General features: G+C 41.7%; 1 protein-coding gene across 3 annotated transcripts in view; it reads left to right on the forward strand.

The window, feature by feature from the left end:
- Nucleotides 1-17,637, forward strand: part of VWA3B (von Willebrand factor A domain containing 3B) — an 829,217-nt gene that overhangs the window by 150,885 nt on the left and 660,695 nt on the right. For all 3 annotated transcript variants that reach the window (XM_069204269.1, XM_069204271.1, XM_069204270.1), the window contains 2 exons: nucleotides 7,393-7,509; nucleotides 12,382-12,575. In XM_069204269.1, coding sequence (XP_069060370.1) covers nucleotides 7,393-7,509; nucleotides 12,382-12,575 — 311 coding nt within the window. The remainder of the gene's footprint in view (nucleotides 1-7,392; nucleotides 7,510-12,381; nucleotides 12,576-17,637) is intronic.

The raw sequence follows: 17,637 nt of genomic DNA on the forward strand, positions 1-17,637 counted from the left end.
AGCAGGCATACTGCTCACAATTAATAATTGAACTTCATAATGACTCGTGGACTAGAAAAAGAACAGTGCATTGTCACAAAAATAGTGACACACACAGGTTTAGACAAAGTTGCATCTCAACACCTTTATTTTCAGCTATCTAGATTTCTCAAGATTTAAAGTCCCTATAACAAGCATGATGTTGTCACGACTCACGTGCTGCTTGCGCCTGGAATTTGCAGATCTGGTGGCGTGGATCTTCAATGTTCGACTTTGGCCCAAAAAGGGGCGACTCTTTCTGGTAGCCACGGTGCTGTAGGCAATGGAGACGCCAAGAACAGACCGTGCCCTTCAGAAAATAGCACCAGAGGAGAAAAACCCCTTAGAAAAAGGGGAAAAAACCTCCAAACAGGAAGATTCCTGGAAAAAACAAGAACAAACAAACAGGAATCCAAAAGGAGCAAAAGTCAGGAAACACAGAATGCTGAAATCCAGAACCAAAAGGTGAGGAAATCAGGAGCGAAGACACTAACTGAGCAGAAAGTGTTGCAGCGCAAAGAAAGAAGAAAACACAGCCCTTATATACTAAAAAACAGGAAGTGACCCACAGGAAGTAAAAGGACACCATCTTAGACAGGGAAACAACACATAGAACAGAATAGAACAGGAACCATAGAGAATAGGGAACAAGGAATGCTGGGAAAGAACAGGAATCTGGGAAGGGGGAAAAGACATAAAGAAAGGCACAACAAAAGACTGCAGGAAAGAAGAAAAAGAAAAAAGAAACGAAAAGACAGGTAAGAGGGGTCATAGACCCCAGCATAGTGGAGAGCAGAAAGTAGAACGAGGCCCCATGCTATGTCTGGGGCCTCGATAAGCGCAGGAGAGGCTGGGGGCGCGCCGCGTCTTCAAGACGCGGTGTGCGGCCCGAGCCGAACGCCCGGCTTGAGTCGAGCTCTCGGCTCGCGCCGCACCGCGCGGCGCGACAGTAGGTCCCCCTCCCGAAGGTCCAGGTTTGAGAGGAAATAAACAGTGAAAGCGTTGAATCAGGAGAGGTGCGTGAACGGAAGATGCATCTTCCCAAGAGCATTCACTGAGAGGATAACCCTTCCAATGAATCAGATACTGAAGGCGTTTGTGAAAAAGACGAGAGTCACAAATTTCCTGTACTTCATATTCAGGAACATCATCCACAAGTACAGGAGGTGGACAAGGAAACTGACGTGAGTAAGGGTCAGGCACATAAGGTTTAAGCTGAGAAACATGAAAGACCGGATGAATCTTCCATGTATGAGGTAAGTGAAGACGGACAGTGACAGGATTGACCAATTGAAGAATACGGAAAGGCCCATAGTAACGAGGTGTGAACTTATTTTGAGAAAGACGTGAGGGTAGGAATTTGGAGGAGAGCCAGACTTTATCTTGCGGATGATAGTCTGGATTGGTTGCACGTCTCTTGTCTGCAGCCTTCTTCATATATCTCTTGGTATGTAACAAATTAGATCGAATTAGTCTATGGATTTGGAGAAGGCGTTTGGAAAAATAGGTAATAGCGGGTAGAGGAGAGTTGGATTGTGGAGAAGTAGGAAAAGAGGTAGGATGAAAACCATAGGAACAGAAAAAGGGAGTGACCTTGGAGGCACTATGGACTGAGTTATTGTAGGAAAATTCAGCTATAGAGAGGTAAGTGTTCCAGTTACTTTGGGTAGAATTGCAAAAGCATCGAAGATATTGCTCTAGTCCTTGGTTCAGACGCTCGGTCTGGCCGTTGGTCTGAGGATGGAACCCTGAAGACAGGGCTCTATTAATATTTAGTGTTTTACAAAAATGCCTCCAAAATCGGGAAATGTACTGAGGTCCTCTATCAGATATTATGGTATGTGGAAGTCCATGGAGACGGAAGATATGATCAATGAATATTTGACTTAGTTCTTGAGAAGTAGGTAGCCTTTTCAGGGCAGTGAAATGAGCCATCTTCGTGAAAGAATCCACAGTGACCATGATGACCCGGTTTCCTGCTGATGGTGGGAGTGAACACATAAAATCAGTAGAGATGGTATGCCATGGGGCCGGTGGAACAGGCAAAGGCTGTAGTAATCCTGCAGGTCTGGTATGGGGTATCTTGATTTGGGCACATATGGGACAGGCCTGAACGTATCTTTCCACATCCAGCTTCCAGGTAGGCCACCAGAAAAATCGTGAAAGAAGTTCTTGTGTGGCCTTGATGCCTCTATGACCAGCCACAGGTGAATCATGGCACATTTGTAATGCCTTTTCTTGCACCTTGTTAGTAGGGAGGAATATCAGGTTTTGATAATAAAAATATCCTTGTTTCTTATGTAATAATGGTCTTAGTTCTTCTATGTCGTGGTCCGATAGGTTGGCGTATTCCAGTTGTACTTCTTCCAGGAAAGACTGAGCCACTCCAATGATCTTACTGGGTTCCAGAAGATACTGAGATGAGGAAGGAGTACACTCTGGATATCGGCGAGACAGAGCATCAGCCAGAATGTTTTGAGATCCAGGAATATATGTGATGAAAAAATCGTACTGACTGAAGAAAAAGGCCCAGCGGGCCTGACGACTATTCTGGCATACAAAATTTCATAAACATTGTAGGTTACGGTGGTCTGTCCTCACCTCAAATGGTTCCTTGGAACCCATCAGAAACTGTCTCCACTCAAGGCAGGCTGTTTTTAGAGCCAATAATTCCCTTTCCAGTACAGAATAGTGTTGTTCAGCTGTGGAAAGGATATGAGACAAGTAGAACACAGGATGTTCAAGACCATCATCCTCTTGTCGTTGGAGTAAGACAGCTCCGATGGCTCTCTCAGAAGCATCAGTTACGACTATAAATTGTTTGGTGGTATCTGGATGTCTCAAGATGGGGGCTTGGGTGAAGGCTCTCTTTAATTCTTGAAAGGCTGCTTCAGCCGCCTCAGTCCAGACAAACCCTTTCTTTAAATTTTCCTTTTTTAAGGTGTGAGTTATGTGGCTAGTCAGTCTGGCAAAGTCTAGAATGAATTGTCGATAGAAGTTTGCTAACCCTAGGAAACATTGTGTTTCTTTTATGGAAGAAGGAGAAGGCCACTCTAGGATAGCTTGTACCTTTTCTTGATCCATAGCTATGCCGGTGGGACTTAAATGATAGCCCAGATATTTGACTTCCGTCATGTCGAACTCACATTTTTCTGGTTTGCAAAATAGTTGATGAGCACGAAGTCTTTGAAGAACTTGTTTCACATGGGAAGAATGGAGTTCAGGATTTCTAGAATAAATAAGAATATCATCTAGGTAGATCACGACTGTCTGATTCAGAAGGTCTGAAAACACTGAGTCCATAAATCTCTGGAAGATTGCGGGGGCGTTAGTGAGACCAAACGGCATAACCCTATATTCAAAATGGCCAAATGGAGTCCTGAAAGCTGTCTTCCATTCGTCGCCTTCTTTGATGCGTAAAAGGTGGTAAGCTCCTCGTAAATCTAATTTAGTAAAACGTTGAGCCCCTCTGATAGCTTCTAGTATGTCCCTGATGAGAGGCAAAGGATAACGATCTTTAATTGTTATTTTATTCAGACCTCGAAAATCCAGGCAAGGATGAAGATCCTTTGTCTTCTTGGGCACAAAAAAGAGAGGAGCCCCAGCCGGAGACGACGATGGAACAATAAGACCACTCTGTATATTCTCGTCCAGATACTCTTTTAGAACTTCCCTTTCGGGTTCCGTGAGAGAGTACATCCTCCCAAAAGGAACAATTGTGCCGGGTTCCAATGGAATAGCACAATCATATTCTCGATGTGGAGGTAGCACAGGTTTCGACGGTCTTTGGAAAACATCCTGAAACTCCAAATAGTGGTCTGGGACCCCTTGGACCGTATTAATGGACATACCAGTGGCACCTTCAGTATCTAAGGATCTTTTCGGAGACCAATACTTGTCGGAAGTAAAACAGTTCTCATGACAAAATTGCGAAGACAAAGAAACTGTCCGGGTTACCCAATTTATATACAGGTTATGTCTGATGAACCACGGAATTCCAAGAATGATGGTATGGTTGGGGGACATGATAAGATCGAAGGAAATGTGTTCTTGATGGTTTCCCACCTGTAGACTTAACATCAGGGTAGTGGTGTCCACAGGACCCGAGGATATCAAGGATCCATCCACGGTGTGTACCTGTTCGGGTACTTCTTTTGCTTGTGTAGGAACTTGGTGAGCAGCAGCCCACGTCTTGTCCATGTATATACCACTAGCACCACAATCTAGTAATGCCATAGCCTTTTCTTGACGACCGTCAGGAAGTTGTAACAGGACAGGAAAAATGAACAAGGCAGTTGTATTGTCATTAAAGGAGCTGATGGAAGGTATAGCTGTAGATCCCGTCCCCTCCCTTCTTACAGAGGACGGGAGGTGGCGTTTCCCGAAGGCCTGGGCGGACGTACAGGACAGGTACGAAGCATGTGACCAGCAGAACCACAGTACAGGCACAACCCTCTCTTGCGTCTGTCTTCTCGTTCACTAGCAGAGAGCGGACCTTGGGTAGTATCCACCTGCATGGGTTCCCCTTCGATGTCTCTAGCAGGAGTGCGAGGTTCCTCGGAACGCTGCAGGCAAGCTCGTGAGCTACTTGGCTGGGAAAACCCTCTACTCCTTTTCTTTTCCGATCTCCGTTCCTGAAGGCGATATTCGATGGACAGTGCTTGATCCATCAGGCCACGAAGATCTTCCGCTCTGGTAGAATGTACTAGTTCATCCTTTATTTCTTCTTTGAGTCCTCTATGAAATAAAGTTACCAGAGTACGTTCCACCGAAGTGGTCTCTGCCGCCAGCTGACGAAAACGGGTTATATATTGCAGGACGTCTTGCGAGCCTTGTTGGATGTCACACAGGGCTTCTTCAGCAGAGGCTTCCAATCCAGGACGGCTAAACATCTGTTTGAAGCGACTCACAAAGGTGGAATAGTCCGACAATACAGGGTCGTTGGAGGACACCATCGGGGTTGCCCAGGCCAAGGCTGGACCGGATAAGGCACTGATAAGATAACCCACCTTGGTCCTGTCGTGGGAGAATTGGGTAGGTCGGAAGGCGAAGTACACTGTTAAAGCATCCAGGAACTCACGAAGCTTGGTTGGTTCACCAGAGAAACAAGGGGTAGAAGCGGAGATAGTTGGAACATCACTGGTGCGGAGAGCCAAAGCCTGTCGTAACGCAGCATTTTCATTGCGTAGTTGTTGCAATTCCTGAGCTTGTTGCTGAATCGTGGTCAAAAGAGATTGTTCCGGATCTGCAGCAGCCGCCACTGTGTCCTCCATGGTGTTTGAGGACGTCGGAATGGTTTGGCGCTGCAATCTGTCACGACTCACGTGCTGCTTGCGCCTGGAATTTGCAGATCTGGTGGCGTGGATCTTCAATGTTCGACTTTGGCCCAAAAAGGGGCGACTCTTTCTGGTAGCCACGGTGCTGTAGGCAATGGAGACGCCAAGAACAGACCGTGCCCTTCAGAAAATAGCGCCAGAGGAGAAAAACCCCTTAGAAAAAGGGGAAAAAACCTCCAAACAGGAAGATTCCTGGAAAAAACAAGAACAAACAAACAGGAATCCAAAAGGAGCAAAAGTCAGGAAACACAGAATGCTGAAATCCAGAACCAAAAGGTGAGGAAATCAGGAGCGAAGACACTAACTGAGCAGAAAGTGTTGCAGCGCAAAGAAAGAAGAAAACACAGCCCTTATATACTAAAAAACAGGAAGTGACCCACAGGAAGTAAAAGGACACCATCTTAGACAGGGAAACAACACATAGAACAGAATAGAACAGGAACCATAGAGAATAGGGAACAAGGAATGCTGGGAAAGAACAGGAATCTGGGAAGGGGGAAAAGACATAAAGAAAGGCACAACAAAAGACTGCAGGAAAGAAGAAAAAGAAAAAAGAAACGAAAAGACAGGTAAGAGGGGTCATAGACCCCAGCATAGTGGAGAGCAGAAAGTAGAACGAGGCCCCATGCTATGTCTGGGGCCTCGATAAGCGCAGGAGAGGCTGGGGGCGCGCCGCGTCTTCAAGACGCGGTGTGCGGCCCGAGCCGAACGCCCGGCTTGAGTCGAGCTCTCGGCTCGCACCGCACTGCGCGGCGCAACAGATGTTTCCAAGCCAAGGTGCACAAAGAGACTATTCAATGTCTATTTTATACAGACGTAATATTTTTGATTTGACTCTTATTGGTAAGCAACATGTTTTAAATATTTTTGTGAACATTGCAAGCGAAACTATTTGAAGAGCACTGAAGGACAAACAAAAGTTATGTTATCCAGACAAAGGCAATCAAAACACAATTGTTCATGGACATTCGGTGATCGTCCAATAGAAATAATAACTAGAGATTGTCATTCTGTAGTGATTTTAAGGGAAAGAAATGAGTTAAAAACTGTGAGCGTGTTACTTCATGAGTCTGAAGTTCGACACTGTATATAATAAAAAACATTGTCTGACACTGGTATAAGATATCATGAATTTGAATAGAGGCTGGAGTTGGGCATGATGTGTAATATTTTTAAATATTATACCGTAACATATAGACATCATATTTTCAAACTCTGCCTTTCTGATTCTAAATTTATAAGAAGGCCCAATGCCACAAGTAATACAGCTTGTTTGGGGACGGGGGGAGAAATGCGACTTTAACAAAATCATGGCAGGTGTTTGTCAAAGTACTACCGACATATAGTCAGCGTTGCAAATGTAGAACAAACAGCTGGCGTTGCCTAAACAGTTTATGATGGCAAACCAGTTACTCTTATATAAAAAGGTGGCTATTGAAGTTAAGGATAAATCAGTTACTGATTCGGGAAGTAAGGGTGCCCTGTAGGAACGGTGGCATCTTGATCTTAAGTGTCCTTTATGTTAAAGTGCTGCTCAATCTTTGATTCATGTTTTGTTATTCTAGGAACTTTGTTAGTCTGGGAACTTGTATCATATATAATAAAAGGTGAAGATATCCGGTTATGGTTTAAGCTGTGAAAGTTTTTTCTGCATTTTAGGAGTTATGAAAATGGTTCTTATGTATAAAATGCATTTGATTGTAATTTTAAAGGCATTTTTAAATGTTTGTATCGCCTCGGCTGGTAGAAATCAAAGAATTAAATAAACATAAAGCTTGAAAACTCGAAAATGCAGCACCTTTTGATCGACTTGCAGGCCAATTTATGGTTGATTCATCCGTCATCATGTAGTATACCACAGTTCTTGGAGTACCTGTATACAGTCACTTACAAAATAATTCAGTAAAGACAATGAAGCCTAAACTCATTTTACTAGCAAGATAGTAATTGCAAGGTGCCTATCCTTTATGCTGTTTTGCTGATTAGTCTATTTGCACCACTCTTATGCAAAGTCTACTAAATATTTTTTTTGTTTCAGGAGCTGGTGTTCGAGAAGATGTTTTCCTTATTTGGCAGGAGTTGGAGGAGGCCAGAAACACTCTGATAAAAATCCAAGCTATTGCAATGCAATCGTCATTGTATTCAACAATTGAAGGTATTATAACCCTTTTACTTTTTCTTTCAGTTGCTCTGCATTGCATAGCATGAGCATGGGTCAAAAGGCTTTTATGTGTTATCGGATTAGCTTGTATTATGTTTTTAACAGTTCTTTTAGGTTGCAAAATATACGTGATTAAAACACCTGTTTTCATATTTTGGGAAAAAAGCACAGGTTGTCTTAAATTTTACATTACATATTTTACCACTAAGTATACTGCCTGCACGTGTAAATTCTGCAGTCTGATTTATAGTGGTCATGCAGCAATTGAGGAAAACGAATTACGATCGCAGCATTGCACAGTCGTGCGATAGGCAGTTTATATATGGCCTTCGCCTTTCCAAATACAAGTCCTCAAAGAGTTTGTATTCGGATGGGCAGTGATTTCATGATTTCATCATCCTTATTAAGAAGAGGATGCCATGAAGTCAATATTTAAAATTAGGAAGGAAAAAAGAACATTTGCTAAATCACTCTGGACAGTATCATAGCAATCTCAACAAAGTTAGCCACAACGTTTAGTTTACTCTTTTGCATGCCTAAAGACAATGTCAGTGAATGACCATAATGGAACAAATGCTCTATTTTTTAAGCCGAGGTATATCCTTATAGCCTTGTTGGGACATTGATGGCACTCATCTAGCGTATATTTGATAATTCTCTAAGGACTCATATTCAATTGCTTAATAAGTAATGCATGAACACGGAGTAAAACATTTCAACATTTGTTTGTTCTTAACATATTTGTAGAGGTGTGTTTCCACTGGTAGCAACTTGTGCCTTTCTGCCTTATTGACATTAGGTCTTTGTGAACAACATTTGAGTTGCTTCAGGTGTTTCCACATTGTAAATGAGCTATCTGAGTATGACTGTATATGTGTCACAATGCTCCTTTCTGTTAACATGCTTCAGTATCAGGATTGATATGGCACCTTCCTGTATGTGACAAAGTGCTCGGTATAGAACTTTAAACTTTGAACTTTCCATTTCGCACAGAGATTGAGAACAACCCACAAATAACACAATGGTGCATTTAGGTCGATAAGGCCCAGGAAAGTTTGTTTCTCTCAGAGGATGCTCCTACAAGGCTGGGGCTCCAACTTGATCCTTTTCTGCAAATTGGGGTGATTTTCTTTTTACAAAAGTAGCTATTTAGAGAGCCGCAGGGCAGCAATGGTGTTTGCTGACCTTGCCTGGGGCCTTTAGGGTGTTCAGAGCAGTAATGCATGACATGATCATTTATGTGATTCAAGATGGAACCCACTCCTGAGTGGCAGGCACTTTACCTTAGGCCAGGAACAGATGGGAGCTCATGGCACTATTTGGCACAGTGATGTCACTAACAAGAATAGGAATGGGAGAATCCCTGACTGAAAGCCCCCAAAGTTTCAACACACAGCTTGTAAAATATATCACATACCTGGCATTCTTCATTGATATATGTCTCTGCTTCATCACCCACATTGCAAAGAACATGCCTTGCTTCAACAAACCCTACCATCCAAGCACTAGTCCAGTCACACCGCAGAAGAGTTATTGTCCCTCAGCAAGCATCATACCTCCTACCTGATCCCCCAAAAGTGCATCTTCTATGCTACAGCTATATCATTAAAGGACCAAAGAAGCAGAACAAAGTCTAACTCTCCATCCCACAGAAAACTCCATTTACTTCCCACTACCTTCTCATATAACTTTCAGAGTCTGTTGCATCATCATCAAGATGATACACCAAAATGATCCACCTTTCCTGGAAAGTAAGTTCAAGCTTTCAACTGAGTTTCAGAACAATGTCACCAGACTGGCAACAAGGAAATGCAAAAAGGGGACCACACATTAGCAAGCTTTCTTATTCTACGCACCAAAGAGCAGTAACTCCAACATTATCAGTATCCACTAAGTTCCATTCGCCTCTTGACCGCTGTAAAGAACTGAATAACCATTTTGCATTTAGAAAGCCATTCTTGTGTATCATCCCCAGATATCAGACATCTTATGAGGAGTACTGCTTCTGCTCCTGTGATTCAATTTTCTCTTCTATTTTCCCTTTTCATTTCCCCTCTTCTCTTCATTACTTGACTTCGGACTTCCTTATTCGCTTAGTGTTCATGGCCCATTGTCCACAAACCTTCATCTGTATATAGAAATGAGTGCACTATTTTAAATTGCTTTTCAGCTGTTTGTGTTGTACCGCCACTATGCATACATGTACAAATCAATAATACCCATTGCAGACTTACTATGTAGACGTGATACAGTAATGCGGGAAATACAGTGACATACAGGCTGAGAGGGAGGTTATCAATGTGGTGTTTCTTCTGTGCATTGGTTCGTTTGGATTAAGGCACACTGCCTACATGGATGGTAACAATAGGAGGCTTGGAATATTGATCACAAATACACCACCGGCATATCAATGTGCACTGGTTAGGCACAGATTGTTTTCTGGAGATGACCTCAGAGTGTAAAATGACTGTACTATGAATACCTAGAGATATTTTCAGTTGATCCCATCCCAGTGTCCCCATCGCCCTTGTATCTTTCCACCTTCACTGAATGTAGTTAGAAGGAGCTCTGGGTTATGTTAATGTTTATCAAGGAGCACAGTATGGCACAAATATTTCAGCTTGTGCAAATTTAGGATTATATGATATCAATTATGACAACAAATGTTATGTTGTATATCAATTTTTTTTTTCTTTCTGCACTGTACCCCTTATACTTTATTATGTACACAAAGAAATAGATTGTAACAAAATAGAACAAAGTACATCTGTCCTATGTATCCCCTGAAATAGTGCATCCATTAAATCTTTGTGAGGATTTAGTCACCATTTTACCCATTCAGCATTTGACTCAGAAGTCTTCTGCACAGCATCAATATGTGCAATTTGTGCAGAATAGGACCTTACTTTAATGAATGGGAAACGTGTTGCTATAGCTTGATACTGCATGTACACATGCTTATATTATGAATAGGAGTTAAGTAGCTAGTGTAGCATTTTATTAAATTTAAACATACCTCTATTGACTGTGTTGTACGGTGGAATGGAACGGCAGGTGGCAAGTAGGCAAGATTGAACTGGTCACTGTGGCGTGCGATGAGTGCATGAGAAATGGCAGCATGTTTGAAGTATAAGGGTTTATTTGGATAACCTATCTAAAATCTAGGCATAAACTGATCAATTGTGTACAAAGTTCCCTCGTGATAAATGTTAATAAATTCTTCACAAACACACTAACGCTCTTGTGATTATTGATACAATCTTATTACTGTGAATCAGTTACTGTATGAATGTTTGCTATACCAGAATTCTGACATTTTGATCCCCTTAAGTATATGAGTTTGGAAATATGATTGTATTATCAAAAATATTGTTTTTTACAGTTTTATCGCAGATAAGCATTAATAGCATGAACTCAGTAAGAATCATATTTTCATTTTCCAATGTCCATAAATAGGGCAGGAAATATCTTGTCTATGTACAATTTTTTAAGTGTGATACTGTAACTTACGTGTCAGAATTAACAACAAGAGGTAGTCTCCCTTCCAGGTAAATAATCACTTTGTTTCTGAATATCAATACTTATCACTTAAATAAAAAAATGTTACATTTGCAGTTTATGAATACCTCCAAAAGATATTGCTGACATGTTTCAGACTCACTTATTTAATAGCCTCTACAGGGCATACCAAAGGGCACCATCTTTTTTTTACTTTGGTCTGGGGGTGGCCTAATATTCAAAAGGGTGTATATTGTATTTGCATGGCCTGGTGCCAAAGAAAAAGAAGCAGTCATCGGTTATCTATCACAAAGAGGATGACTCCAGTTCGGATGCAGCACAGTGGATGAAGCTGGTCCCTATCCAATGATTTCCTATACTTGGAAACTTTTGAAAATTAGAATAGCTGCAGCCCAAAATTCAAGAGTTTATTTTTGATGGGTGCAGAGCCTGCAATAAAAAATGGACATCAATCATCTATGTTGAGGAAAAGGTTCCCAATCCAGTGCTTAATTGGAGCTAGCAGTTTCTGGTGTGGCCCACCAAAATAACTCATTTTTGGGGCCGAAAACTTATTTTTTCTCATTGATCACACACAAGAGAGGAAAAACACACAAAAGGGAGAGGGTAGTAGGAGGAAGATGGCAAAATCATTGCAAATGGGAGAAAGCAGGAATGTGTATGAGTGAGGTAAAGGAGCAGAGAGTATCTGATAATGGATGGAAGAGCCATGAGGTTGATTCGAAGACTATTCAGCCTTGTTGCACTGACATTTAAAAGTACCAGTCACAGGTTTCCGAGCAGAACTTTGGACACCGGCACTCACCCTATTACAAATAAAGCACTGCCTTTGCTGCTGTAATGTATTGCATGAATGGAGCACACGGGAAAGGGAAGCAGTTGGTTAAATGTATTTTCACTAAGACTAATAGGCAATTTCATAATAACAAAGAGTGACTCTGCTCCTCAGCTTGATTGACGCAATAAAGTTTACATACAGAACACAAATATGTTGAAGGAACAATGTCTTACCTGCAACCACAGTTCCCCACCATGAATATAATCAGTAAATTCACAGATGCAAGAATACTTCCATGCCTGCTAGGGCTGTGTTTGTAAGGTGCATTTTAGGAAACTTTTGAAGTATTATTATTGATATACATGTTTATTATTATTATTCAAAAATAATAACGTGCATATATATTATGAGCTATCACAGAAAATACGTATTTGTGTCTGCAATAATGTTACTATTGAGTGTGCATTAAGCAAAGATGGTTTAGTACTAGTGTTTTCGTATTTGAGTGAGTATCTTTTTAAACGGTTATAATTGGTCTTAACTTTAGAATTGTCCTTTATGTTTCATAGTCAAGAATGAGCATCCATTGTGTCAGGCCAAGTCGGATGACTATGTGAGCTCAAATGAATGGCTTCAGAAGTACAGCCTAAAGGTTCAGAAGCTGACAATTTATGACGCTCTTGCTGACTGTGCCTTTCGACACAGTGATGGTGTTGTGGACATCCAGAGAAAGCCCGAAGACGAATCATTGCAGACAGATGCAGTAAGTGCGCTAAAGGACTGTGTTGCTGCTAGCACCATAAAAGCAGTCCCTTCAGCCCAAACCATTAAAAAATGTCTGCAAAAGGGCCATCAAAACATTTTCAAATTTAATATATTTAAACATTAAGTTATCTTTATTTATATTTTAACTGTTTTAAGTAATTTAATTTGAATCTAATATCATTTCCGGTGGGTTTTTATTTAAAGTCCCTACCTTTATCATTTTCTATGAGAGAGTGTTACAGAACCAGTGGTCGGCCATGTGTGGTAGTAGCCGTAGGTCCTCATTACAAGGCTGGCAGTCCAAGGACTGCCAGCCTCCGCGGGGACGGTCGGACCGTCTCAATTATGGCAGGCCGACCACCACATTCCAACCCTGGCAGGTGGACCCACCATGGGACCGCCATCTCCGCCAGGAACATGGTTCCCGACGGGTTGATGGCAACCAGAGTTGTAATCAGTAAGGGCGTAGCTGAAATCAGCGCCACCTGACTGATTACAACCCCACTTTCTGCCAACCTTTCAGTGGCAGTCTGATCGCCGTAGAAAGACTGGTGAAAAGCTAGTGCAGGGGGACACAGGGGCCCCTGTATTTCCCATGCCAGCATGGGGACACAGGGGGTCCGGCACTGCCCATGCCAGTGACATGGGCAGTGCAGGGCCCCCTCTGCCTCGCACCATCGGAATGCACACTGTCTGCTTACCGTAGCACTGTATGTCATGATACAATGTTCCAGCATTGTAATACAGTTGGGGGATGCCACCACCATGGTGGGACTGCCAAAGTCGTAATCAGGTCCTAACTCTTAGCTGGAGCAAATTACTACTGCTTTGGGTCATTTTTTGGCTGTAGTAACATTAGAAGTGCAGTTTGTGAATAGCAATGGGCTTCCACTTTTGTTGGTGGGTATATATCTCTCCCTAAACTCCTCCCTAAATGTACCTAAACCCTTTTCTACTCCTCCACCTAAATCCCTCCCATTTAGTAGTACTTACGCCCTTTTTTCCATCTACTCCTCTGGTCCCTCCCACATTTACTACTAAGTCATAAATTTACGTGTGAGAGGATATTCCCCTAGCAAAGATAGGAGAGGTGAAAATTTACACATGTAGGTTTGTGAATAGCACTTTCTAGTGCTTTAGTAGTACTACTAATTGTAGTACTATGAAAGTACTACAAAATGCCATTTATGAATAGCCTCCTTATTGTTCTTCTCATATTCAACGAACATTTACCCACAAAATGTGTGCCTGGTTCACAAAGGTAACGTGTACTTTTAAATAGATTTATTGAGTATGTTTACTACTTTTCAATGTTCAGAAATCCTGAGTGTAAGTTATTACTAAACAAACAGTTGTAAGGCCAGCACTACATGTAGCCAATCAACGGTGCTGCAACATCCTTCCATAGAAAATAATGAAGGTGGGGACTTAAAATGAAACCCCATAAGAAATAATGTTAAATTAAGTTAAACTACGTAAAACATTTTTAACATATAAATAAATATAAATTAATGTTAAAAATAAAAATAGTACTTATTTGTTATGTAATTATGAAATATTTTAATAACTGATTGAAATTTTAACAAGTTCTATTTGATAATAATGACATCATTACATTAATTTAAATTAATTTTAGACATCATTTTTTCTGCATTTCTTTTTATTTAGTTTACCATGGAAAAACATTGCCTTTACCAATACAATTTGCAGTTTGATCACCCACATCCGCCCTTTCTCAGTACAGATACTAATGCCACGTACCTTCTTAATACATTTCCACTTAATCATCATAAACCTATTCACCTATGTTTCAATACACACATATATCCATTTCTGGAATAATCCTGGTAGACAGGACATCTCATGTCACCTCCCCTGTAACTCTTCCACCCACCCCATACTCTTCTGTTCTTTCTCGGGCAACCTTGTACCTCACATACTTGCTACTCAAGTGTACAGCACATCTCCATGACCCTCCTCCATTTGTCTCCCAACTTGGGATCCTTTGTCTCCAAGCCTGAGTGATGTCTCTTTTTATGAGGACATGGGCTAACCTTATAAAAGTCCTCTGCTTGTGTAAACACTTCATCATCCACAGTATTCAACAATGCCATGTTGGGGTTAAGTTCCAGAGGCATATCCAGCACCTCCCCTAATGACTCATGAATATTGCCCCTAAAGAGCCTAAGGTTCACACAGCTCCATGTAGTATAAAGGAAATCTCCTACTGCCTCCCCACATCTCAGTCAGGGCTTCCGCTTCTATTTACTTGCTATACCCTTTGTGAGTCCCATTGTATTCTATGGAGGAATTTAAATTAGATCAATATAATTTGTGTGGAAATTGTGGCTTCTTTAGGAGCCATCAGTGGCAGGGACCACTCCACATCTTCTAGGGGGCCTAGATCGCTCTCCCACTTCTCTTTCAGAGTGGCAAATGTGTTGGGGAAATTAATGATTAGTGTTTTCATATCATTGACATCTGCCTTCGCTCTGGCAGATTGGCCATTGTTAGTTTAGCTTTGAGTGGGGTATGTTTGGTTTCTAATAATAGGAAGCTAAGGTCAGATTGCACATTTAAGTTGTAGGTACCTGTAAAATTGGAAGGTAGACCTCAGGTCTTTTTTATGATTTCAATCCATTGTGGCCTAGAATATGACCTTATGTTGTGATCCCTGGCACATCCCAGTGCTCAAAGCCTTCCAATGCTGTCACTTGTAGCATTCTAGTGTCTAGCCGCAATATTGTCTCTTTTGTGAGACTACCTTCCCAACCCATATCTGTCAGGAAAGCCCTCCACCCTTCAGTGCAATAGACATAGCCAGGGGCAAAAGAGATGGTGGCTCTCCCCATATAAATAATGAATAGATAGTGGGGCAGATTTATGGAAAGTGGAGCTGCACCGAGGGGCAATAGTGCAATTTGTCATGATACTATTGATATACACTCAGTAGTAGCAGCAATATATTGGCGCTGCTCCTACAGAGTACATAGGGGCACATTATAAATAATCAAAGCCCCCTTTTAACGCCTGCTCTGAGCAGGCGTTAACAGTGTCATACAAAATGCCGCAATGGAATCTCTTAGATTTCCTTGCGCCATATTTTCATCCCCTCCCTAATGGGGGAACGCTCCCTTTGCATACATTATACCTGGCGCAGGCATAATGTAGCGCAAAGGGTTACAAAGTGGCGCAATGCATGCATTGTGCCACTTTGTAAATAAGGCACTAGGATTTTGGCCTTGTTGGGCCACATTAGCATTAAAAAATGACGCTAATGTGGCGCAAGGTGCCGCTAGGGGCTTATAAATATGCCCCTAAGTGTCTTCCATTACACATTTCTCTAACCTGTATTATGCGTCAGCTCACATATCCTGCCATTTATTACTAACAGATGTGCCACACTGTAATACCATGTCACATCTGCCATGGCCAACAAGACAACATAGGTCGATTTACAACATTTAGCAAATGTCACCTGAATCAGGCCCCCACTCCAGATGATATTCATAAGTTCCTTTAAATGCCCTGTCTGGTATGTTATGGGGTAATTTTCTAAAGTACAGACACATTTAGGCAATATGATAATTTTAAATAGGGCAACCAGACCCATCACTGAAATGGAGAATGTGGCCCATCCCTGGATAATGTTACTTATCATGTATGTCATTTGTACTATATGCTTGTTTCTGATGACCTCTGCTGAGTTTGTAATGTAGGCCACCAGGTACCGGAATCCGGTGTATGAAACCCTCAGTCCCACTTGGGTGACCCACTAAGTGGTATCTCTTATCTGTCTAATTGGGAAAAGGTGTGTTGTATGCCAATTAACTATTAGACAAAAGTGTCCACCAAACTTATGTAGCAGTTCCATCAACATTGGGCTGAATCTCTCTGGCTGACTTATTTATGAGAAAAGTTAATATGCATATAGTCAGATCTTGTCACTAGATGTATCTGACCACATAAATCATCTCATTACTTCATCTGATCTCACCATGATTGCCAGAGGTTCCCCCCATAGTAAATAGCAGGGGCGACAATGGGCACCCCTGTCTAGTGCCACTTTGTAATCCAAGAGGGTGTGACATGTCTATGCCAACTCTAATTCGGATGCGCTGTGCTGTATATAATAGCCTAATATAGGAAATACATATATGCACACATCCTGTATATTTCAGTAATTAAATAAATATTGCCATGAAATGCTGTCAAAATCCTTCTCAAAGTCTATTTGAATTATAGCCAAAGGCTCTTGCAATTGTGGTCTTTAGCACTTAGGGAGAAACAGAGGCTGAACCAGGCCCCACGTCTGCCTCTTGTAACATATCCCAAACACAAAATGACGTGGTGACCAATATGGAAGCCCTCCAACAGTCGCTGTGAATACTTATCTGGATAGACTATCTTTCTGCTGCCACTTTCCTACTTTAAATCCTGGCAAATCCGAGATTTGAATGAGGTGGTCTCACTCATGAAATGTGACATACTTCATCACAGACCACCTCGTCCCACCCTGGTAAGATGCTACTACCAGTGTGGACTCAGCATCAAGTTGGACTATCTTGAGAGTTCTGAGAAATTAATTTTGCTGGATAAACATCTGGGATCCAGTTACTAATATTAAAAATCTCTTAGAGTAAACCACAAAGTATCCTTTTTTAGGTGGTACCCTAGGGATATATAAAAATACTATAAAGAATAGTCAGAGTATGCTAGTAGGTGCCGTGGCCATTACCCCTCTTGCAATTGTGGTGCCAGCACGTTGCCATTACTTACCCAGCGAATAATATGTCTGGTTAAGCTGTAAGGCATAACGCCATCTTGATCCAGATGTACCAGTTCATTCTAACATTGAGTCGATGTATCACCAGGACTTTAGAAAGTATTTTGACTTCACTGTTTATGAGCAAAGTTAGCCTAAAAGAGACACAATTATCTGCTGGTTTATCAGGCTTAGGTTTGTTTGCTTTGTGGATATCCTCCATCTCCCCTGGGAGATGACCCTTTTCCCTATCCTCATATAATGCTAGTAGGGGTGTGGTAAGTATATCTGACCA

Source organism: Pleurodeles waltl, chromosome 8, assembly GCF_031143425.1.
Source record: "Pleurodeles waltl isolate 20211129_DDA chromosome 8, aPleWal1.hap1.20221129, whole genome shotgun sequence".
Lineage (NCBI taxonomy): Eukaryota > Metazoa > Chordata > Amphibia > Caudata > Salamandridae > Pleurodeles > Pleurodeles waltl.